Source organism: Uranotaenia lowii, chromosome 3, assembly GCF_029784155.1.
Source record: "Uranotaenia lowii strain MFRU-FL chromosome 3, ASM2978415v1, whole genome shotgun sequence".
In the NCBI taxonomy this organism is placed as follows: domain Eukaryota; kingdom Metazoa; phylum Arthropoda; class Insecta; order Diptera; family Culicidae; genus Uranotaenia; species Uranotaenia lowii.
Genome location: NC_073693.1, coordinates 151,030,261 through 151,056,623, shown reverse-complemented (window position 1 = coordinate 151,056,623; position 26,363 = coordinate 151,030,261). Strand labels below are relative to the sequence as shown.

Genomic DNA, 26,363 nt, shown 5'->3' with positions numbered 1-26,363 from the left:
ACCATTCGAGCTGACAATGGTCCACAGCTCAGCGGAAATTGTGAGGAATTTAAATCCTTCTGTGAGGAGTTTGGCATCAGGCTAGTTAATACCATTCCGTACTGGCCTCAACAAAATGGGGAAGTCGAGAGGCAATATCGTTCTATCCTGAAAAGGATGAGAATTGCGCAAGAGCTGGGCCAAAACTGGAGGCAAGTTCTTTGTCAATATATGCTATCATATCACGCCACACCGCATCCAACAACAGGTCGATCACCATCAGAATTACTGTTCGGTCGAAGAATACGCTCCAAGCTACCACAAATTCCGCTTATTTCTAACATGGATGAAGATATACGAGATCACGATAAATTACAAAAGGAAAAGGGAAGAGTCGCAGCTGATGCGAAGCGTCGAGCACGTGCAAGTGAGATAAAGGTTGGAGATCGTGTTTTGATGAAGCGTATGCGCAAAGAGAATAAACTGAGTTCTACTTTCGCTCCCGAAGAATTTGTTGTGATCAGGAGGACAGGTGCAGATACAACAGTGCGTTCAATGGATGATGGAAAGGAATACCGACGGAATGTGGCTGACCTCAAGCGGATTGACCCGGAAGACGATCTCCTGCCTACACAACATGAACAATTAGCAGCAGAATCGCTACAGTCGGAGGAACCAAACAGTCAACAGCTACAAACATCAGCTGGTTCATCATCACCAGAAGAACAGCGCACGCGTACAAAGCGTGCACGAACAGAACCTGCTAAATTTATGGATTACGTTCCACATTAACAATAAATTCAAATAAAACTAAGGGGGGATTGTAGGGTCTAGATAGGTGCTATACCTTTAATAGAACTTGTGTCTTATCCCTTGCTTGTGAAGTGTCCTACCCCTGTACTGGAGGCGAGGAGGGGGAGAGGTTTAGCGGATGGAAGAGAGCGCAGTTGAGGCAAGTTTCTAGGTCGGAAGAATAAAGTTAATTCTGTGCTGTAAGTAAGTGTAAAATCCATTCTGTTGGTTCCGAAACATCCCCCACACGGCCAGATTGGCCGTGGGCAGGACCAGATGGCCCCGAACCACTTTTCCTATCAATTCCCATCATGTACAGGCCAAGAGCTTTCCAATAATGTGTCGCAAGTTAAAATCTGATCATTTTGATTTTCCGGGTTTCGGAACCGGCCAGATTGGCCGTGGCCAGGACCAGATGGCCCCGAACCACTTTTCCTATCAATTCCCATCATGTACAGGCCAAGAGCTTTCTAATGATTCTAAAATCTGATCATTTTGATTTTCCGGGTTTCGGAACCACTTTTCCTATCAATTCCCATCATGTACAGGCCAAGAGCTTTCTAATGATTCTAAAATCTGATCATTTTGATTTTCCGGGTTTCGGAACCGGCCAGATTGGCCGTGGCCAGGACCAGATGGCCCCGAACCACTTTTCCTATCAATTCCCATCATGTACAGGACAAGAGCTTTCTAATGATGTGTCGCAAGTTAAAATCTGATCATTTTGATTTTCCGGATTTCGGAACCGGTCAGATTGGCCGTGGCCAGGACCCATCATGTACAGGCCAAGAGCTTTCCAATGATGTGTCGCAAGTTAAAATCTGATCATTTTGATTTTCCGGGTTTCGGAATCGGCCAGATTGGCCGTGGCCAATGAATGTCATGACTGTCAAAACCATGACATTTTTAAAATTTTTCCATGACAGTCACGGAATCGAAAATTAAAAAATTTCATTCCGACAGTCAGAGGACCAACAGAATCTTCGACTGTCGCAAGTCAAAAATGTTATCGAGATGAATAATTCGATGACATTTTTCTGAGCGACTGTCATTGCAAAATCGAATGACATTTTTTCCAGTCGTTTAACATTTTTTTGGATGACCGTCAATGTCACTGCGACATTTTCGAATGTCATTGGAAAATGTTATGCGACTGTCACGATCGCGACTGTCTTTTGGATGACATTCTCATCCCTGATCTTGGATAAAATAACTATTCCTGTTAATATGCGAAGAATTTATAAATATGGCGAAATTTCACTTGACTTAAAATGACCTATAGACTCAGAACATTTGTCTGTTTGAGTTTAACCGTTCTTCCTTAACCGATTACAGTGTCATCGTCGGCGCACCCCAGGCTCAATCTAATTTAGCTTCGCAACGCAGGATCAACGAAACGGGAGCCATCTACAAGTGCTTCTTCGACCGAGGGCAATGTGAACCGTTTTATTTCGACAAAATGGGCAACACAAACAACGAGAACGAACCGTTTGCCTATAGCTCGGAGAAGAAGGATTTTCAATTTTTGGGAGCGAGTATGGATGGGCTGGGATCATCGGAAAAACTTCCTTTTGTCGTCTGTGCGCCTAAAATCGTAAGCGAGCTGGTTGACTATTACCTGTTACATGGGATGTGCTACGTGACACCAGAAACCGAAGGAAATGAACCCAAGATTATTCGTCCAGTTTATCCACTTCGAGTAAAAAGTACGTTATGTTCGCTTCATCAGTTGGAAAAAATGTACTAGGTTTTTTTTTCTTTACTCTCGCTCTAGACAAACAGCTTTACAAAGACCCGAAGAAGGACGGAGTCCAGTTCTACAACTATATGTATGGCGAACAAGGTTTGAGTGTTCATATGACAGATAACAGCGAAGAAGTATTGATCGGTGCTCCAGGAGTTTTCAACTGGCGCGGTACGGTAATTCGTTACAGGCGGCAGATCAACGAAGATTTGGGAGGGCTAAGTCGACGAGATGGATCTGAATTGAGACGATCTCAGCCAGTTTTGGATCGATCTAAAAGACAAATTGTTAACTATTTCAGTGATGTACCGAATCCGTACTTCACTCCCGAGTTGGAAGATGACTCATACTTCGGTTTTGCGGTTAGCTCCGGATCCTTTGAGGACAAAAATAAAATCCTGTACGTTGCCAGTGCTCCTCAAATGGATCTGCAGACTGGTACTGTTTATATTTTTGATATAATAAATGCAGACGCCTTCGCAGAAACACAGATCGAAATAAAGTCTCGATTTCCTGGACAACAGCAAGGGGAATACTTCGGATATGCTCTGCTGACAGAGGATTTCAACGGAGATGGATTGCCTGACTTGGCCATCTCAGCACCAATGCACAGCATCGATTCCGAATATGAACAAGGAGTTGTCTATATATGGATTAATGAAGGGAAACTTAATTTCTACCATCAAACTACCTTGAGTACAGAATATCCATACAGTGGTCGGTTTGGAATCAGTTTGGCCAAGATCGGTGATATAAACAATGACGGATTTAATGGTATGACAGTTCATTTTATTATTTTCAAAATTTATTTCAATCATATACTTTTTTCAGATATCGCCATCGGAGCGCCATTCGAGGGTAACGGAGCAGTATATATTTTCCATGGATCTCCAAATGGGCTTCAGTCTAAACCGTCACAAAAAATCATGTCTCCCGAAAACGATTTTACGGACCCAACTACCAAACCTATGTTCGGTCACAGCATTTCCCGGTGCTCCGATATCGATCAGAATGGCTACAATGATATAGCAATTGGAGCACCGAACGCAGAACAAGTTTACGTGTACAAAACCTATCCAACGGTTCGAATATTCAGCGTAATAACTTCATCAAAACGAGAATTGGCACCTGAAGATACAGCCTTCCAGCTAACGGCTTGTTGGAGATACGAATCCCCGACCAACATTCAGCACGATGTCGGTTTCAATTATACGCTCAAAATAGACACTCTGAATGGACGTGCTCAGCTGAACGATGGGAAAAATATTCTGCAGGGAGCCGGAACGATTAATTACGATGATTTTTGCCAGGAATTCGACGTTCGTGTTAAAACATCGTTTGCTGACATCTACAAACCTATTTTGGTGGATTTTACTTACGGTGTCATTAGTAAGATCCCTGCGAACAGTGACTTTTGTGAGCGATGCGTCCTGACAGATCCTAACGCTTTGCATCACGTCCGAGAGAAAATATCATTCAAAACGGGATGCGCTGGGGAGACGTGTATTGCGGATTTGAAACTGTCGGCTCAGTGGCTGGATTTGAGGTGAGTTCTTTTTTAATTGGGATTTCATTGTCAGCGTCAAATCTACACTCAAACAAGCAGCTTCCATGGAATCAAATTTCTTGGTTATTTTGCCCTCATAACACGAATGCGTTTGTCTTTGTTACTAGTACTGAGTTTGTGTTCAAACCAGTGTTCCGGAAATCACTCATTTTTAATGAATGTTCCTGATTGCTTTCGCAACTGATCGTACAGCGATCGGATTTTTTTATCGATTGCTACTGGACCTATCCGATAATCGTTCGTTCTATCCATCGCTAAAATACAGATCACCTCGCACGATGTTTGCTGTCAAAACAGTGCAGCACCATCAGCAAATTGGAATCTCACCAATGCACTGTGGTCCAAAAGGGCTAAAAGTGGAATGTTTTTCGTAGCGCCTCTGTCTTTCATCTTTTCTCTTGAGTGTCTTCAGAACATTTGCTTCTTCAAACATGTTTCATAACTTGAAAGCATCAAAAGTTAGTCAAAATCCACTATAAAAAAATTGAAAATTCTTACTTTTTTATTTCAATAGATAGAGCTTTACTTTATACTACAAAGCAAAGTTGTAGAATACGTGAAAATATGAAACTTTGTTGAACATGTCAAAACTCTATCTCTTTTCAAAGCAGAGTTATAAAGGTTTTATTTTGAAAGTTATTTAAAAGTTAGTTTTTTAAACTTAACAATAGTAAGATGAGGATTTACATGAACAAGATGTTGTAAACATTTGTTGGGGCATTAAAATTACACGTTTTGCACAAGATTTCAACATTCTACGACGTTTCCTAGCCAACTTATTGCAACTTTTAGTTTTATTTTTACTCAACTTCACGAGCGTTTATTGCAAAAACGTGCAAGTGAATTTTCAAAACTAATAAACCACATTAAAGCTTGAACTAAGTGCAACAAATTGATGTTGTTGTCATTTGTCTCCACGCCCTTATATTTGAACACAACAAGCATATATTTGATGTGTTTTACGTGTTTCCATACAAAAAATGGAAAAATTGATTTCCAGGCTACGCAGATGCTACGCAAAACGAAGCCAGAAGGCAGTTGAAAACTAATTTTTGTATGGATACACGTAAAACACATCAAATATATGCTTGTTGTGTTCAAATATAAGCGCGTGGAGACAAATGACAACAACACCAATTTGTTGCACTTAGTTCAAGCTTTAATGTGGTTTATTAGTCTTGAAAATTAACTTGCACGTTTTTGCAATAAACGCTCGTGAAGTTGAATAAAAATAAAACTTAAAGTAGCAATAAGTTGGCTAGGAAACGTCGTAGAATATTGAAATTTTGTGCAAAACGTGTGATTTGAATGCCCCAATAAATGTTTAGAACTCCTCATCTAACTATTGTTAAGTTTAAAAAACTAACTTTTAAATAACTTTCACAATAAAACCTTTATAACTCTGCTCTGAAAAGAGATAGAGTTTTGATGTGTTCAACAAAGTTTCATATTTTCACGTATTCTACAACTTTGTAGTATAAAGTAAAGCTCTATCTATTGAAATAAACAAGTAAGAATTTTCAATTTTTTTAAAGTGGACTTTGACTAACTTTTGATGCTTTGAAGTTATGAAGCATGTTTGAAGAAGCAAATGTTCTGAAGAAACTCAAGAGAAAAGATGAAAGACAGAGGCGCTACGAAAAAAGTTCCACTTTTAGCCCTTTTGGACCACAGTGCAATGAGCGATGCAATCGGCGAATCATGTTGGTCTAGTATCAGGAGTGAATAGTTCAGGCAGTGAGCGAGTGATATATGCAACCGATCATTAGCAAGTGTTGTTTGATTTTAAACACAGCCAATTAATAAATTTATTTGATTTTATAGCGTTTTTTTACATCAGTGAGAAAAAAATCAAATTATAGTTGTGTTTGTGATTGATAATCGAACTCACTGCAACACCTTATCTCGGCTTACCAGTCCGGTATCTTACCCAGTGGACCATCTGAGTCGGTTAGCAAACGAGAGTTTATTATCATAATCCTTCTGCCACCGCCAATTACCAAAAAACGCACTGCATTGGCTGTCTTCCGTTTGGCTGATGGTTTTTGTTTCATCCTTTTTTGTCTCTGATGGGAAAGGGAATTGTGCGCTTGAACGGGTGGAAATTTACCAGATGTGCAGCAAAATTCATCACAACTTTTACCTAACTTCTGAATGGAAACAAAATCATTCAAATTGACTCCAAAACTTGCATCAACTAATTCACCACATTTCCAACCCAAACAGATGCTAAAAGTATCCTAAAATTCATTCATAACATTTAGGGATCTAATTTACAACTTTTACCTAACTTCTGAATGGAAAAAAAAATCATTCAAATTGTGCGGCAGAATTCATCAAGTGTGAACAAAATTCACGAAATGTGCGGCAGAACTCAACAAGTGTGCAGAAAAGTTCATCAGATGTGCGTTTCATCTTTGATTTTCGATTTTACATTTTACCTTCATACCTCTGATTAATACAACTAGTCATTTCATGTTATAACCACGTATACCGTTTATGCACTAAAACACATCTGCCCACTTAAACTATTCTTCAAAATGGTTGCTCTACTCGTGCTTGTGATTGCCACGGTATTACTGAGGAACAACCTTAAACATATACTTATATATCCTCTTTTCCTGGATGCATACACGTTGCAGTACACTTGCGAGACGACATTTACACAACTATTCGGGGATGCATCAAGATCCTCTCTAGTTCTAGAGTAGTTCCCATAAGCATGAACTCCTTTCCCCAAGGTGAATAAGTCGTCGTGACTCCCGAAGAGCATATCGTACGAATCTTCTTTGAATTGCTTCGAAACGTGCAATCCACACAGCTTCAATAGGCTTGCAGGCTTGCAAATTCAAATTTTGATCGAACCAAACAACAGTATAGAGCTCGCAGGCAGACAGGATTAGTGAATTCTTTACTCAAACGTAAGATAACAGCATTCGGTTAGCTTCCTCGATAGTTGCCGAGTAGTGGTGCTTGAAGGTCATATGACTGTCTAGAATAATACCAAGATTTTTAATTTGGTCTACACGATGCAATTTTTCGCCCAGAATATTATAATCGTGCACGAAAGCTTGTTTCCTGCGTCCAAATGTTAGTTATGATACAACACTTAGCAACACTCAAAACTAGAAGGTTGACTGCACACCAGTTCACTACTGTATCGAGGTATTGTTGTAATTCGTGGCAATCAGTAAGGCTGTTTATGGTCAGAAATATTTTCAGATCATCCGCATACAGGAGTACTCCACATCCAACAAGAACATGTTAACAGTAATGGGCTCAAATTACTGCCTTGTGGTATCCCTGAAGTTGGAATGAAGTCGATTGATTCTGCGGAGCCAATTCTGACACCTAAACGACGGTTTGTTAGGTAGCTCCTGATCCATACACACAGTCTTTCAGAAAATCCTAAATGTTGTAGCTTCTTGAGCAAAATTTCCGGCTTCACTGAATCAAACGCGGTAGTAATTTCAGTATATATGGCATCAATTTGCTTGCCGCCATCGATATTGGATAAACAGGATGATGTGAAAACTGCCAGGTTTGAGGTTACTGATCTATTGGGAAAAATCCATGGAGATGATACTTGACGAGTACTTTAAATAGCAATATCTTCCAGTTCGCTTACAAAAAATGTATGTCCACGGTTACGGCCTCACATACCCTAACGCAAAAACTAGACTATTGAGACAAAAGAAATAGCACTCGCTTCTTTCCTTGACATTGAAGGGGCATTGGACACTTTTATCGAAACAACAATGAACAGGCAATTGTGCCACACGGCAACAAGCCTAGCTGATAGTCTAGCGTAGTTTATTTGATTGCTTCGGACTTATTCAGCTCAGTAAAGTTAAGTTATCCTACGGCGATTGCAATTTGCGTCAGTCTCCAACTCCTTTGCAGAGCAGTCATTATCCAGGCGAGTCCATCGCTGGCTGCATTCCAAGTGTTGATGTCATCACACATCTTCTGCAACATTTTGCCCGCTGTCGTGTCTGGTACGCAGGCGTTCTTCTTTAAATCTTGGACAATCTTACCACGTGTTCGGGTGTCTCGTCCGCGTCAGCGCATGTTAGGCAGACCGGCAATACCACATGTCCGAACCTGTAGTAATATTTCATGAAGCATTGATGACCAATCAGGAATTGCATCACTTCGCCATGCATTCTCTCCATCCACCTTCCTCTTTCTAAGCTGTCCCACACCTGCTGCCAGTTGCCAATCGAGATATCCTTGGCTCGTGTTCTCACGTTTTGCTTGCCTCTAGTTTTATAGCAAAAGGAGTTCTCGACAAAAAAAAACCGAGATGGGCTGATGACCGCAAATTCATTCGCCTTGGTACTGTACTGTTTAGCTTCTGCTGGTTACACTGAATGTTAAGACCAGATTCCCAGACCGCCCCTCCATACCGAAAGATTCACGAAACCACACTCGAAATTATCCTCCGTTGACTACTTCGGATCCCTGAGTTCGCCATTATCCTCGTAAGTGCGGCCGTTGCTGTTGCCGCTTTCCTGCACACATACTCAACATGGTTTTTTAAGCTGAGCCGGTTGTCAATCGTCACACCCAAATATTTAAGCTCGCGCTTTGATTCAATAGTGCATGATCCAATTGTAATCCTGCCTGTTTGCGGTGAAATCAGGTTTGATATCAGGACCATCCCGCTTTTGAGGTGAGCCAACTGCAAATTCATGGAGTGCATCCAGCTTTCTACCACTTCTACAGCCTCTGAAGCTCTAAGCTGGACGGTTTCTGTTGAGTAACCCGTCGCTAGTCGGCCGCGATATCAACCAACTTTACTCCCTCTGGCAGGCTCAATGTCAGCACCTCATCATACGTAATATTCCAGTATCGACCACAGCGTTACTCCAGCTGTAACATCCATTTCCTGAAATCCTTTGCTCGTCATGTAAATATTGAAGCTTACGGTTCTGGAAATAGCTTTCCACTAATTTGCAGAGATATTTCGGTATCCTCATTTTTATAAGCGAAGGTGCAATCGCTGCCCAGCTGACACTATTGAAAGCGTTGCGCACGTCCAGTGTTACTACCGCACTAAAACTATCCCCTCTTCTCTTCTTGAGTCTGGCTCTATCAGCCGTTTCGATGACAGTTCGAATGGCGTCGAATATGCATCGCCCTTTTCGAGAGCCGAATTGATTATTGGACAATAGACTGAGTCGATTTTGGTTCAAGTCTCATCCATCATTTTCTGAAGAATTTTTAAGTAACGTTTCATGAGTAAATTTGAACTTTTATGTTTATTGTTTATGTTTTAAACATCATTTTTGATTCCTCTGTGGAACCGAGTCTGCGAATGGTTTGTGTGCCAATTTATTAATTCTCCAAAGGAAATTTTCCGCTAAACAGCTTTGTCGAAGACCGTAACTTCGTATCTTATTACACAAAAAGGTTATTAAGTGTTTAATGGGGCATGTCTTCTGGCATTGACAAGCAGTAAATCCAATAGACATCACTGCTGGTTCCTTGCTAAGCATTGCATGAAAAGTAGACACGCAAGGGTTCATTACTTACACCTGAACTTGTGTTCGGTACGGACTTCCTGCTTGTCACCAAGCAAAACTGGACGCGAGTGATGGCATATTTTCGTCTGAAAATTTTGTGCTTAACCTAACTTTTTCTAACCTTGTCCGGTTTCCATTTATTTGCCGTTAATTAACCCAACATAAAATATTCCATACTTTTTACTAGATTCACATCCCAGCAAACATAACATCGCATTAGAAATGTCAGCTCAACTCGTTAACAATGTTAATGCGAATCGTAATTCCTACCAAACCAAGCAAATGATCGTAAAAAGGGTTAGTTAAAGTCTAATGACTCGGATATAACAAAATTACGCCATGTTTGCAAATTTGTCTCCCGCGTACGGGATTCAAGTGAGAAAACAACCTTGTTGTTCTCTCTGCGATTAGCAGTGCAACCAGATTTCTAAAAAACAGAAGGTCCATTTGGTTAAACTGTCCAATGAGAGAAGCAGCAAATATTGTCGCTGGCAACGGTTTGCATGCATTGAGAGCAAAATTTGCACTCTCTCGCATACTGTCAGGATGTACGGTAAAAGGTGTTGTATATCGTCCAATTTTTACAACACTTATCGCATAAGCCAGAAGTTAAAAATATGTATGTATATTGCCTCCACTTTAGTACGTAAATGCTGTTTTTTCGAGTTATATAAGATGATTTTATAATGTATATGAAACGTATAGCAAAGTTTGTTGAGAAATATATCTACAAAAATGTTTGCTGGGATGCATAGGATTCTTCCCTAGATAAGTTTTTGTACCTCCTTTCAATAGGCGACGGAAGCGCTGACGAATTTGGGTGATGGTTTTGCATTAGTGGAAGTGGGATGCAGCTATAATTTCACCCAACTTTTGACAGTTCTAAATAGGTTTTCTTAAGGAGAGAAAGAATAACTGTTCGATTCCATCGCCCATTGACTCAGAATGAAAATCAACAGATCGAAGTAAGCCTTTGTGCATCGATATTCCGCACATATGTTCCGCGCTTCTTTTGTTAATAACATTGCACTATGCCTTCGTTTTGCGTACGCGATGATATTTCTGGCATATAAATTAAATTTGGAGCAGATACAGCAAGCTGCTCAGCAATTTTTGAACTAAACACATGCATCTTCAACGCATAAAAATCAAAAAGTATTCGCTGCCGCTTATTTGTTTTACATGTCGAAGTGTTGAGGCTGACTAAAAACGCCACTTTCGATAACAAGATAAAAATAGAGGCACTACAATTAGAATAACTAATGATACACTTAAATCTAAATCCTCTGAGTTCATATTAATATATTTAGATCCGCGAATAAATCTTTCTTCGAAAACATCGAAATTCGGCACTTTATATCACATAAACTGCGGAACCAAATTGTATAAATATTGAATCTCTGAGTCACTGAAAGTGTTGTGCTCATAAAACAATAAATTTTTGCGAAATGAGAAAATAAGGAAAATAAATACGTCGTAATTCTACGAAAACCTTGTGGTTGTGTCTTATATACAACCCCTTCAACTTTTTATTTCGTCATCGACTCCCGGACAACGTGGAATTTATCACAAATGCCTATATGGTTACTGTCGAGTCCGGCGGATTTATTTTTGTTTCGGCGTCGTTTTATATGTTTCGCAACCTACTTCCGAATATCACTAAGTACGTCCGCTCGATACAACTATCTTCAATCAACTGACGCTTGTTCGTCGTTCTTCGGTTTTCTTTGAAATAGGCCTTTTCGAAATACACGCAAACCAATACAGCCTGAATCAGATATGCGTGGATTCACTAATCCTATTATAATATAACCGAATCAGATTTGTCGGATAGTTTCGGGTTTCGTTATGCGTTCTTTGTTGTATGTTCACAGACAACGTATGTTCTTACTAATTTTTTTTATGTTCATTTGTCAACACAATGATAATAATCAGAATGTTCGTTTTTTTACTCATTTTTATGCTATGATCTCTTATTCTCTACAGTTACCTGGTGCCATAACACAATAATCGACAACTAAATGGAACTGTATTATTCATCGAACATAAACGCACATTTTCACGATATTTGATTTTAAATTATTGGAGAAGATCCCAAAACCAAATACCCCAAAGTAAAACATTTGATTTTCTCATTTTCAGATCCCCATACGTGATAGGAAGCTCACGGACCGCTTCCCTGAAGTACACAGTGCACAATTCCGGTGAAAATGCGTTCCTTCCGCAGCTGAACGTTACAATACCGTCGATGCTTTCGGTTGCCAAACTTCCATCCCAGTGCAAACTTACCAACCTTAACGATGGATCGAACCTGCTGTGCGAGCTGAACAACGGGCAACCGATGAAGACTGAAACCACTGCCTCGATGACCGTGGTACTAGACACTTCCAGGGTTGATGGAAGAGAATTTTCCATAAGCGCCGAAGTTTTCAGTACCAGTGAAGAGACAAACGGGGAAGACAATGCCCTAGAAACGGCTGTGGAGCTTAAAGAGTTCAGTGATATTGAGGTCATCAGTAAGACTTCGGTTGCGGAGATTGACCTCGAATCCCAGAGCGGGAAAATCAATATCACCTATCAAATACAGGTTATGAACAATGGACCAAGTAGCCTGAAGGATTTAACTTTGGTGCTGAAGGTTCCTCTGGTCTATCACAAGCCAAGTTCTGTAGATGTTTTGAAGATAATCAATTATAATGACATTCTCATAAGCGGGTACTATCAATACAAAACCTTACAGTTCACATGGACACAGGGCGAAGTTATTCTGCTCCCAAACGCAAAAGAATACTCAACCGAAAGAACTGAAATCGACAACATGTTCAAAGCAGGTTGGGAGTTCGGATGGCCTACAGGAGAACACATGACGGATCCACCTATAATGGATGACCAAAGACGACGACGTAGATCCACAGAAGAGGTGGAGGTTTCTGACTTCAACCACTACACTGGACAATTACTTCAGCATTCACGCTCCACGCGAAGCATCACAACCGTAAATCAAGCCTTGATCTCCGATCTCCCAGTAAACCGAACGGTGTTCTTTAGCTGCAATTCAGACCCACTGGTTATGATTGAGTGTGCCGATGTCAGCGTTCAGATCTCCAACTTCAAGCCGGGAAATGTTCCATTGATGATCAACATGCAGTTTGAACTAGATTTGGATCAAGTGGCCGAAAGTTTCCTGGAACGGGAGGACATTTTTGCGTTGAAGATTTCATCTCATATTCGAACCACCGACGGCGAAGAGGATCGGTTCAATTTGATCGGAAACGATCCGTTCACAATTGTGTACAAGTACGCGATCCCTAGCACTCCGATTTGGGTATACGTAGTTTCGACCATCGGCGGTTTGCTGTTACTTGTGCTTATTTCCTATGGTCTGTATAGGGCCGGATTTTTCAAACGTCACAAGAAGGAAGAAATCGAAAAGTTCCATCGAGAGGTAGTTTTTTTTTTCCTAAACCGCTTTCCTTGAACTGTGAAACAAACTAATGAGTTTATTTTTTTTTTTTTTTTCAGAGTGTCCGGATGAATCAAATTGTCGATACCGATGATGACAATTGAACTTGTGATTTCGAATAGCGAGAAGTTTTCGGATTTATAGTGAGAACGCTTAATGTATTCGTAAAATGCAATTTTTATTTTGAAAAATGATCAGGTTATTTGCAGATGCATCACTTATTTTATTCTTGTAGAACTAAAAATACGTGAGACTAAGAAGTTTTTCTTCCAATTACGTAAAGCAAATGAAATGAAATCAATTGCACCGGTTCCAAAGAACCAGCAGAAAAGCAAAGTGCCAAAAAAGTTAAACCACGGTTATGGTTTCCTTATTTTATTTTATCGACTGTTATATTTAATTTTAGTCATTAAGTGGCATTTACTAGTGAAGTCAAAAGAATTATTCTTTATTATTTATTTTGAACAAATCAATTAAATCATGATTAACATTGATTTCATTTAAAAGCAAAGCTGAAATTAGAACAAAAAATGTTACGTTGCGACACAAATTAAAAAAAAGTCAGCACTCAAGTCCATTCTTAAATAAAAGTTACATTAAATATTATGACAACCAAATCAAAATATGTATTTATAAAATATGTATATCTAAATAAAATTGTAAACTAAATAAAAAGATACTTTCTATGAATAGCAATATTATGAAAACACCCCTTTTCCAAATAGAAGTATCGTCTACAGATAATCTGCCAGTTTTCCAACGTTGGTCCGTTTCGTCCGTTGAACGACAACTGCAGGAAACCTCTGTAGCTTCAAGCAAATGCATCTGCTTCTTTTGCTGTGCGACCGTCGAGAAGGTAAGTCCACATTGGACGAGTCTTCGCGTGAGTGGGAATTCAGTCCCACAAAATGGCGACCGTTGACAGATTTCTGCAATGCTAGGAAGCATTGCATGAAAAAAGGGAGACTCGCCCGCTGGGGACTTTAGGTGACTTAATTTTTTTTTCTCTCCTCTTCGAAATGTTTTCTTTTGTTTTGTGCCCCGGTGCCTAACTGCAAGATAAGTTTGTGCTATGTGCTGCTGAGGGAACGTGGAGTGTGTAGCAGATGATTGTTAGTGTCGTACCCCTCGTTCAGAATCACAATTCTTCGATTTTACTGGTTTAGCTATTACATTACGGGACCTGTAGTCTACAATCACCAAGATATAGATACCCCCAAAGATTGCATACGAACCGTTAAAGTCGATCGCGATGGTTTCCCAAACGGCTTTCGGGATTGAGAATCTGGTCATCGGGGTAATTCTTTCTGGTAATCCTATAAGAAAAAAATAAAACTGTTTTATCAATATCAATTAGAAATGGTTCCAAACTACCGTTTATGCAACACGCTTGGCAAGATTTGACCCAGCGTTCTGCGTCGGTAGTCATCCCCGGCCACCATACTCGCTCCCTCAAAATGCTTTTCAGCTTTTCAGATACTTCTAATGTTTTCGCTTGCAGCGACTTTGGGACCACCGCAAGTCCATCTTTTTTAAGGAAGCCCTTTCCGAATTCTGAATTTTCTGCTACCGATTTGAAACGTCTCAGTTCTTTCGACCAAGAATTGCTCTCTAGCGCCTCGATTACTTTCATAAGTATTTCATCTTTTTCAGTTTCTCTAGCGATTTCTTTTTCTGTCAAAAACTCAATAGCGTTCGCTTCTATGTTGGCGATCTCCCAAGGGCTATGGTCATCATCGAATGGTTCATCTTGCCCTTGATATAAGCGAGAGGCTGAATCGGCGATGTTTTTGTTGCCCTGCACAAATTCTATATAGTAACTGTATGGGCTCAAACGTAGAGCCCAAAAGTCGGCCCTGGTTAGTGCTCTTTTCGAGTTCTCCCGATGTCGATTCAAGATGAAAGCTACCCCGCCGCACTGTGGGGCAGAACCTATGAAAGTTGTGATAAAACCTTATTTTTAATTTCTTGGATAAAAATTCTCATATTTATATTTTTGGAAACGAGATAAATGGCCCATCTCAAATCTATCAAAGATTTTGGAAAATTCGATTTTTTTGAGCAACTTACAGGACCGTTCATAATTGTGTAGAAATTGGAAGCAAGCGCACTGTCACTTCGCCTTTGAACTTCCATAACTTTTTACTCTGATAATATTTTTAGATTAAATTTTTGCTTTAGATAGATAAACTATCACACTATTATATCACAAAATTTGAGCTTTCTGGAGTTTGTGTGGCCTAAGAAACAGTAATTCAGACTTTTTGAACTTTTCTCATTCAAACTGCAATATCTCTGAAACTACGCTACATTTTTTATTGAAATTTTGCACAGTGATTGTTGAAATATAAAGCTAGCATCGTTGAGATCAAAAGTTACGCGAGGTGAAATATTCCAGACATAAACCATGAAATGCAATTTCTATAGAATTTTGGACGGTTCATGAGAACAATACCGTTTCCCCTACCAATCAGACAAAAAATGTCTGGCAAAAGCAATAAAGAAAAGAAAAAATCAAATAAATGGTCCATTTGTGTTCTTAAATCAGAATCTCGCGAGATTGTTGAGATTTTTCGGTTAAAATAGATTTACTGGTTGTTAAACAGAGAATATGATTTTCCTATGGAAACATTCGTCCAAAATTTTATAGAAATCGCATTTCAAGGTTCATGCTTGGAATATTGCAACTCACGTAACTTTTGATATCATCGATAGAATTTTTCAAAAACTTCAGACATGCTAGCTTTATACTTCAACATTCACTCTGCAAAATTTGAATAAAAAATGTTGCGTAGACCCAGAGATATTGCAGTTTGAATGAGAAAGTCCAAAAAGTCCGATTTTCGTAGAATTACTGTATCTCAGGCCACACAAACTCCAGAAAGCTCAAATTTGATGTTATAACAGTGTGATAGTTGATCTATCTAACGGAAAAAATTCGATCTAAAAATATTATCTGAGTAAAAAGTTATGGAAGTCCAAAGTCGAAGTGACAGTGCGCTTGCTGCCAATTTCTATACAATTATGAACGGTACTGTACTTAGTAGGGGAAGTTAGGGTAATTTTTTTTGAAAAATGAGAAAATAATAAGAGAGACCTTTATCACTCTGTAGAAATTCATCTGTTCAAGATAAACGTTAACCAAATACATCAATTTTTTGGAAATTTTTATCTTTTTTTTATGCACTAAGAACATATTAAATTTACAAAATATATTCTCCTAGTTATAGCAAAAATAGTTTGACATAAAAAATCACAGATTTTTACCAATTTCAAACATCTTGAAGTATAGTTTTTCAGCAGAATTCCGCGTCGAGTTACATATACAAATAAAGAACTTAGTTTCAACTTTATCTTAAAACAAAAAGTAGTTGCTAATACTTGCTAATGAAGAAGTTATTAAACTTTTTGTAAGACATGTTTTCTCAGTAACTCGTTCTTGGAATGAAAGCCTACTTTTTAGTGTGGGTTCTTTAAAAAACGATAAGCTTCAATAATACCATTAATTTTTTACTTTATTTACCCAAAAAATCAATTTCCCTACATAACTGAATTCATTTTATGCGTAAATATAGGATATTATTGTGGAGCTAATGTGAACATTTCAATTTTTTTTTCTAAACTATTCCAAGGCAATATACAATAATATAAAATTGCAAACATGTTAATTGAGTTAAGGATTTATCACCGCGATTGTTTGTTCTTCGAAATTATCGACGTTTTTCGGTGAGTTTTAATAATAGTAAAACAGATTTACCAGTTGTCCATACGTTTCGAGCTACTCTGGCATTCGCTCCTCTTCAGTGGACACTAAAATTATATTTTACTTTTTAACATTAAACTTTAAATCTTAATTTTTAATTTTAACTTACAAATGACTGGCCATCGTCTGAACTATTTTGATTTTGGACAGTTTGTTTTGTTTTGCGTTTACATTTGTTTGTCAGTGTCTGTGTCAATTTTGCGATTATGGGGTCGTAAGCGGTCTTGAAATTTAACGAGTCTCTCTGCCTATTAACGACATTATCGTCACCTTTCAATTTGATGTAAAATGTTTCGGCAGTTATTCTAGCATTGTATCCAGTAACTCTTTCCAATATTTTGGTATTTTCAAAATCAAAAATGTGCCCAGTTTCTAGACAGTGCTGTGCTAGACCTGTACTTATTTGTTTTGTGGATACATTTGTCTTATGTTGCTTCAAACGTTTTTCTAAAAACTGGCTCGTTTCTCCTACATATGATTTACTACATCCTCCACATGTTATTTCGTAAACAACATTTATGTTTTTGTTCTTTGGAATCTTGTCCTTGGTTTTTGTGAATATCATATTTTTGACCTTGTCTAATGGCTGAAAAGCGACGTTGATTTCAAATTGTTTTAAGTATCTGGACAATTTTTCTCCCAAACCAGCACAGTACGGAATGGTTACAAAATTATTTATGCTCTTACTGGACACGCTTAAGCTATTGTATAATTTGTGTGTTCGTTCTTTAATTACATTTCTTACAAGATGTGAGGGGTAGTTATTAATTTTTAAAATGTTTTTAACTGTCTTGAGTGTTTTTTCCCTGTATCTTGTGTGAGTGAGCCTAATTGCTCTGTCTACCAATGCGATTATTGTATTTTTTTATGCGAAAAAGGGCTAACGGAGTTAAAATCTAAATATCTACCTTTCTCATCTTTGGGGACCCGATCAGGAGGGAAAAACAAAATGATATCAAAATGAGATATTTTGATACTAATTTTTTTCTATCTAAATGAGTTATAATTCAGTACTCGTAGGATGTTAAAATATCTCAAATTATATCAAAAAATCTATACGATCATAGCTAAATTATATCAGTTTTTGATATGCTCCTATCAAGATTATATCTCGTTCAGATAGCATAGTTTGATATTGGACGGAACAAATTATATCAAAATTATAACTTATCAAGATATGAGTGCTTCGAGAATATTTTCTAGTGGAAGGTCAATAAACCACATAAATTGATAAAACCATGCCCCATTTTTGGTTTCCCAAAAATTTGATTCAATTTTATGAATCTCTGGAGCGAAACTCGTTAATGTAAGGCTTGAGCCGTTGACTTCGATGTCCGTGTTTCAGAAAAAGTTGTACGTATATCAAAATAAGATATAATCATTTTATTTTAGGACAATCCGAAAAAAATTTTGATCATTGAATATGAACTCAACCCCATTCAAGTTTGTCAATCAGAATAAGATATAATTCAGATTGGAGAAACTTAAAATCGAAAATTTGGAGTACTTAATTATAACTGAATCAGATGTAAATATCTTGGTGAGATACGTTTGAGTTATTATTTTGATATGCTCTCCTGATCGGGGAACCATTCCGTTAATATCGTGTTCGTTTCTCGGCGTAAAATTGTATCCAATCATTTGATTTCACCATTCACCTCGTGTTCGATTGTAAACTGCAGCCTTTGATGAAACCCATTGAATGTACGGACGATTTCGTGTTGTTCATCACTCTTTGCAGCAACCAAGCAGTCGTCCACATACCGCTTGAAGAACACCGGTGAGATACCCTTCGTTTGAAGTTCAACGAGTGCTGCCTGTTCAATCCGTTCCAGAGCGATAGATGACACAACTGGACTCAATGGGGAGCCCATCGGAACACCAAACTTCTGCGAGTAAAATTTCCCACAATATTGGAAAAAAGTAGATTCCAACACTAGTTTTAACAAATTCAGGAAATCATCTTTTTGAATTTTTGTGTGCGGTTCTAAATCGTCCCAACGTAACGCAATTGATTATGGTCTCCCCAAAACACATAAGGATGGAAGGCCACTTCGCTTGATTGTGTCAACTATTGGCACTGCCACATACAAAATAGCGAAATATCTGTCTGGGATTTTAAATAAGATCGCCGGAAACACCGTGCACCACATCAACAACAGTTTTGATTTTGCTGACGAAATGCGTAGTGTCGTTCTTCCCCCAGAGACGGTTCTTTTCTCACTGGACGTCGTCTCACTGTTCACGAACGTGCCAGTTGATTTCGCTTCGGAATCAATTGCGTTACGTTGGGACGATTTAGAACCGCACACAAAAATTCAAAAAGATGATTTCCTGAATTTGTTAAAACTAGTGTTGGAATCTACTTTTTTCCAATATTGTGGGAAATTTTACTCGCAGAAGTTTGGTGTTCCGATGGGCTCCCCATTGAGTCCAGTTGTGTCATCTATCGCTCTGGAACGGATTGAACAGGCAGCACTCGTTGAACTTCAAACGAAGGGTATCTCACCGGTGTTCTTCAAGCGGTATGTGGACGACTGCTTGGTTGCTGCAAAGAGTGATGAACAACACGAAATCGTTTGTACATTCAATGGGTTTCATCAAAGGCTGCAGTTTACAATCGAACACGAGGTGAATGGTGAAATCAAATGATTGGATACAATTTTACGCCGAGAAACGAACACGATATCAACGGAATGGTTCCCCAAAGATGAGAAAGGTAGATATTTAGATTTTAACTCCGTTAGCCCTTTTTCGCATAAAAAAAATACAATAATCGCATTGGTAGACAGAGCAATTAGGCTCACTCACACAAGATACAGGGAAAAAACACTCAAGACAGTTAAAAACATTTTAAAAATTAATAACTACCCCTCACATCTTGTAAGAAATGTAATTAAAGAACGAACACACAAATTATACAATAGCTTAAGCATGTCCAGTAAGAGCATAAATAATTTTGTAACCATTCTGTACTGTGCTGGTTTGGGAGAAAAATTATCCAGATACTTAAAACAATTTGATATCAACGTCGCTTTTCAGCCATTAGACAAGGTCAAAAATATGATATTCACAAAAACCAAGGACAAGATTCCAAAGAACAAAAACATAAATGTTGTTTACGAAATAACATGTGGAGGATGTAGTAAATCATATGTAGGAGAAACGAGCCAGTTTTTAGAAAAACGTTTGAAGCAACATAAGACAAATGTATCCACAAAACAAATAAGTACAGGTCTAGCACAGCACTGTCTAGAAACTGGGCACATTTTTGATTTTGAAAATACCAAAATATTGGAAAGAGTTACTGGATACAATGCTAGAATAACTGCCGAAACATTTTACATCAAATTGAGAGGTGACGATAATGTCGTTAATAGGCAGAGAGACTCGTTAAATTTCAAGACCGCTTACGACCCCATAATCGCAAAATTGACACAGACACTGACAAACAAATGTAAACGCAAAACAAAACAAACTGTCCAAAATCAAAATAGTTCAGACGATGGCCAGTCATTTGTAAGTTAAAATTAAAAATTAAGATTTAAAGTTTAATGTTAAAAAGTAAAATATAATTTTAGTGTCCACTGAAGAGGAGCGAATGCCAGAGTAGCTCGAAACGTATGGACAACTGGTAAATCTGTTTTACTATTATTAAAACTCACCGAAAAACGTCGATAATTTCGAAGAACAAACATGTTAATGAACAGCTTTTTTATTCATCAGTACCCATATTAAAGTATTTTTCTTATTTTTTGAACTTTCACTTTTTGCACAAATCAAGATAATCTTTTTAAGGGTTCAGTGAGCGGAAGAGTTAGCCAAATACAATTGCGTTAAAAAAAGAACGAAATCACGTGAAGCTGCGCATCCACTTCTAACTTTGACAAGCTGCCATTTCTCTGCCGGTTGATATTTTTTATGAAAACTTCACACAATCTAGTTCAACTAATCAACTAACGCTCTACAAAATTTGAAATCTTTACAATTACGGGAAACAAAGATACAGCTATTCCCATAAAAAGGGAGATTTAGAATTGCTTTACTTAATTTGCTGTATCTTTGACAATTTTCATTGAAAAATCTTGAAATTTGAAACAAAAAAGGTAAAGATGTTTGCTCTAATACCAGGCAAAGTTTTGTCAAAATTCATGAACGTTTTAAAACATGGTGCCTAGTAGACTATTTGATACTCTTTCAAAACAGATAAATTGAAAAAAAAAAACTTCAACGATTCACATATATTATTACCGATTAAAGATATTAAAAATACAAAACATGCAAAAAACAAAAAACTTTTAAACTAACATCACTGAAATCAACACCGCTTCTTATTTTAGATTTATACATACGTATAAAACACACCTTCACGACAAAGCTAATTTGTTTAAAGTGTTGCCGAAAGCATTTATGGTTATTGCGATAAGTTTTTTATTCAATATCAATATTTTATTCAAATCCGAATTGATTCCGAATTTTTAAATATTTCCAGAAAATCGTTAAATCTCTTCATCTTATGATTTTGTTGAGTTTGAAAAAAACATTTCATCGTTTATTCTCTAGAAATATGAAATTTTATGCGATTTGGATACATTAAGACGTAAAGTTGAATGAAGAAACGCGGTTTTTTACACAAAGCTTAAAGATAAAAATTGCTGGAACCACCGGATAAATTATTCTCGCGAATAGTGCGATAGATTGAGCGTTTTCTAATCTTTATTTAGAGAATTTTCAAACATGTGTTTTTTTTTCGTTTTGAAGTTATTATAATCAAGATAAGGTGAATTATACCGACGTATATTTTCAATTTTGTGTCATTCAAAAATGAATTGAAATATTTAGCTAGAATATCATCAACTAAACGATTTGATAGCTTTTGTTATCGTGAACATTTCACCCGAAGACATCAAACCTCTATGAGCTGATTTAAATAAGTTACGAGGTTTTGTCCAACATAAAGCATGTTCTGCCCCACTGTGCGGCGGCATCCGTTTTCAACGTGAAATGTCGACCGAGTAAATAAAAGGAGAAATACTCCACAGCCCAAACTGCTCCTAAAGCCCCTTTTGGTTCTGAGCGTACTTCCTTGTGGAGGTAAGTCCTTTTGAAGCAAAACTAATTATCCTCGGGGAACCTGAATCACTTTCTTGCACTAAAACTGCTCCCAGGGCTACTGGCGAAGCGTCCGTGTAAAGGATGGTTTTGTTATGTTCAGAAAAAGAATCCTAGCGTAAGCGTGCATTCGGTAATGCTAGTCTTAATTTTTTCGAAGACTTCCGATTGTTTTGGACCCCAAGACCAGGTCCTGGACCCTACTAAGTCCCAAAGCGGTTCCGACAGTTCTGCGTAATTTCTTATGAATGCGCTTACGAAGGAAGCTAATCCCAAAAAACTGCGTAATTCGCACACAATCTCGGAATCGCGGTTTCAAATCAGTCATCTTATGTGGAGGAGCTCCAGTTGGCAGTTGAGGCTCACAATTCAGCTGCACACTCAATCACCGCCGTCCTTCCCGAAGAGTTGATGACAGGGCGTAAACCATGACGACGACGCGATTGATAAACGCGATACGGTTGCGAAATTGAGAGGAAAATACCTAGAGGATAGCAAACGATCTGCGAGAGAATGCCGAATTAAAGAAGGCGATGTTGTTATAACGCAGCCACAGGCCAGAAAGAAAGGGGACGTTAGATTTTCAACGACTCGATATACGGTTGTTAGTGAAGGGAAGGGCTAGCTCATACTGACAGACGACCATGGTAATAATCTATCGCGACACGTTTCACAAGTCAAAAGAGTGGGACATTGGCGTCAACCTTATCGGGAAGACGCTTCTACGGAGACGCTAACAGGAAGCTCGGAAGAACTCGAAACAAATGTTTCGGGAAACTTACGTGCTACGAGAGAAAAAAAGACGCCGGGTTATCTAAGTGAATACGTTTTAGTCGTGGAGCAGAGACCGAGAAATTTGCGTTGGTGTGAGGATGAAGGTCGATTTTGGGACCAAGAGTTTGTCAATTTAGCTGAACAATATGATGATGACGTTCGCAGATCTAAAAATTCGCCTTTGGGATGAACAGTCAGAGGAAGGGAGTGATCACTAAATAGCTCTGAATGTTACGTGGTTAACAATTGCCTCTAAAAACACATAATACGTCTGTTATGAATTGTAAAAATCCGAATCTCCGAATACTGGGGGCTACTATGGAAAGTCTCATTGTTTCTTTTATTAGTGTAAGGGGGAGATGTGTAGCAGATGATTGTTAGTGTCGTACTCCTCGTTCAAATTCATCAGAGATGTGTAGCAGATGATTGTTAGTGTCGTACCCAACGTTCAGAATCATCAGCTGTCAGGTTGCCGTTAAACGGTTTCTTCGCGTATGACAGCTTTCGCGAGTCGACCCGAACTCGTCTTCCCTCTCTCATCCGTCAGCAGAAAGCGTACGCGCGAAACAGCGCTCAGTTCTTCGGCCACGACGGCCTAGGTAAGCGTCTTCTCGGTCTGCTATACCGAACCGATATAACCTCCACAGTGAGGCATCCTATTTTTTTCATCGTCGGGAACTAGCCGCAAGGAAAAAGATATGTTGAGAAATTACTAACCTTATTCTGGAGACAGTGGTTTTTTTTTGCGGCGGATCCGACGGACAGTCCGATTATTTTATTTTTTACTAAAGAAGTTGTCCGAAGTAAGAGTTTATTTCTACACTGGCGGTTGAGACAGAACATCCAACCAATTTGCCTTCATATTTTCATATTTGGACAAGTTTCTCGAATTCAATTTTGATTTCGTTCGGGCTACATTTACATGTCCTGGTGTGATTCAAATGATTTTTTTTCTGGCCATTGAGACGGAACATCCAACCAGTTTGCCTTTATATTTTCCTCGGTTTACATGGACCTAAAATGATTTTTATTGTTCTAACGTTTGAGATGGATCATCCAACCAGTTGGCCTACATATTTCCCCGGTGGGGACGCACAATTTTCCCGGTGGGGATGGACATTTTTCCGGTTTTCAGTTGAATTTTTCATTCGAGTTTAGCTTAGGTTACATTGAAATGATTTTTGATGTTTTTGGCGGTTAGATAGAACATCCAACCTGTTGCTGCAAAATATAAACAGCTGAGATGGAACATCAAGCCCGACTATCTCCGGTTCTGATAGTTGTCTAAGTTAAATTAAAAGGTTAAAGTAAAAAAAACAAAAAGTAATTTTTTTTTCCGGTGGTTGCGACGGAACAGAATAAGAATTTTTTAACTTGTTGAAATGAACATCCGGTCCGCTTAATCATAAGTTAAGAATATTGGGAACTTTGGCCTAGTTAAATAATGTTTGGTTTTGGATAATATGACGGAACATTCAGCCTGTTTCAGTCACATCCTCAGGTATGCTGAGAATGACTGTAGTTTGTTCGGAAAGTTGTAACGGAACGCCTAGGCTATACATTGTTCTTGGCATGGTTTTAAAAAAAAAATAATTCCCAAAAGAAATTTAATTTTTTTTAACGAGGATAAGAAAAATCCAATGATTCAACGATAAAAGGTTTTTAATTTCACAGATGGAATACATCAAGAAAAATAAATGTATAAGTTAAAGTTTATCACTTCAACTCAACCTTAAACGTTATGAATAGATTTTGAGGTCAGAAGCAAAACACATTTCAGAAAAGCTTTTCAATGTGTACCTGGTTACAAGGAAGCCGGCAATTTTTATTAATATAAAAAAATGATCAATTTGAGTTATTTGGGTCTAGTAGAGTTCCTGAACGCTTAAAGAAACAAGTTTTTAATTTTTTTTTCCTTTGGAAAAAATACACATGAGCTCGAGGACAACTTAATCATTTCTTGTGTTTGTACTGGTCTTATACCGAGGAAGAGGACGAGGACACGGATGTTTTGTCCTCATCTACCTCTTCCGAAGCGTTGGAAATAGAATGTGATGTGGAGATACATACCCCTTCGAAAGGCGATGAGATGCTATTATAGAGCAAGCTGTTGTTGACATAGCGAAAGGGTTGTTGGAACGAGAACAATCGGAGATGGAGGTCAAACCGTCTATCAAACCTGAGGAATCAGATTGTAAGGAGAAAGTTGACTCAAAGGGTTTAGATACGGCTCAAAACGCAACGGGCTCTAGAGGAATACGTTGGGATCACTTTCGGCCATTCCACCAGATTCTACCAAGCAACGACTCGTTTTTGGGAGGAATGGAGCAAATTTAAAATCAAGCTGTCAGCGGACCTCAACGGAATCCTAACATCAGCCGAAATAAAAGCGGATTACGGGAGCATGAGTTGCTACCCCGATTTTGTAAGCGACATAGAACAGTACCTAAGATCTTTTGTCGACGTACCGCTGAACAGGACGCATTCGCTGGTTTACATCAGGGCTACGACGAGTCGGCAGTGGCGTTCCATGCAGTTTTGGAGGCGACTAAAAAGCCATTAAAGGGCAACTGCTAAAGGGCATGTTAAATAAGGTAGTTGATAACCAAGCTAGGTTTTACATGAAGCCAAACAACAGTACAGGCTGCTACTAGGGCGGAGGCTTTTGCGGAAAATAACCCAACTTCGTCGGAAGCCATTTCACCCGTATCCTCACCCCCAAAACCGACACGATTCCCACTGTCAAATGGCAACGTGCCCAGCAATCGACGCTGGAAACTTCTCCGGAGGCAGGTGATTCGGCAATGCCCCATATAGTAGGCCATTTGAGGATCAGCGCAGGAACCAACCTGAAGAATTGAAAAACAATCAAGTTGGTCGGAGAAAGCGGTGCGCTCACTGCAATCACACCGATTGTAACAGAAGATGAATTTGCTCAGCGTTCTCGAGAAAGTGCTTTAACTGTGGCGTGAAAGGACACTACACGGAAACCTGCCAACAGTGGAGAAGAATTGATCGAAAAGTTTGTTTAAATTTGAGTTTTTTTTTTTAATTTAAAGTTGGTTACTGCGTTCTTTTCTTTTCCGATCTTTTCTCGACAGATGATAAGAAATGTGCCGGTAGATGACGCAATTGTCAATTGTCGTGTTGGATCATTTGAACCAATAACGTTTTTAATCGATTCTGGAGCGGATGTTAACGTCATTGGGGGCAGCGATTGGAAATGTTTGGAATCAGAATATAAAGTAGGATTAGCGAATTTAAAAATAATCCACCAATTAGATTTTCCAGAGTTTAGAGCTTACGCAACCAAGTGTATTATGGATATCAAAACTGCATTTGAGACCGTAACAGAAGTAGATGGAGCTTCCTGTGAAAAATGCATACTTTAATATCCCGGCTGTTTTTCGGGAGGCTGCAAGGCTAAGGTTGGCCGAAATGGAGGCTCGATGGATTATAGAGAAGGACTTAATGGTCCCCATATGGATTAGTGGCATGTCTGCAATTCCAAAAGGAAATGGAGATATCCGATTGGTAGTGAATATGAGAGCGCCAAACAAGGCCGTCAAACGAGAATATTTTCGACTGCCTCTTATAAACGAAATGAGAACGAAACTTCACGGCGCCCAATACTTTGCCAA

At 38.6% G+C, this 26,363-nt stretch overlaps 1 protein-coding gene across 1 annotated transcript in view; it reads left to right on the top strand.

The window, feature by feature from the left end:
* The window catches only part of LOC129755953 (integrin alpha-PS3-like), a 58,977-nt gene extending 45,255 nt beyond the window's left edge, over window positions 1-13,722 (top strand). Inside the window, exons 3-7 of the mRNA XM_055752672.1 lie at window positions 2,107-2,477; window positions 2,546-3,289; window positions 3,347-4,061; window positions 11,753-13,055; window positions 13,133-13,722. Of these exons, the coding sequence (XP_055608647.1) occupies window positions 2,107-2,477; window positions 2,546-3,289; window positions 3,347-4,061; window positions 11,753-13,055; window positions 13,133-13,177 (3,178 nt within the window). The 3' untranslated portion in view covers window positions 13,178-13,722. The remainder of the gene's footprint in view (window positions 1-2,106; window positions 2,478-2,545; window positions 3,290-3,346; window positions 4,062-11,752; window positions 13,056-13,132) is intronic.
* Window positions 13,723-26,363: the final 12,641 nt, after the last annotated feature.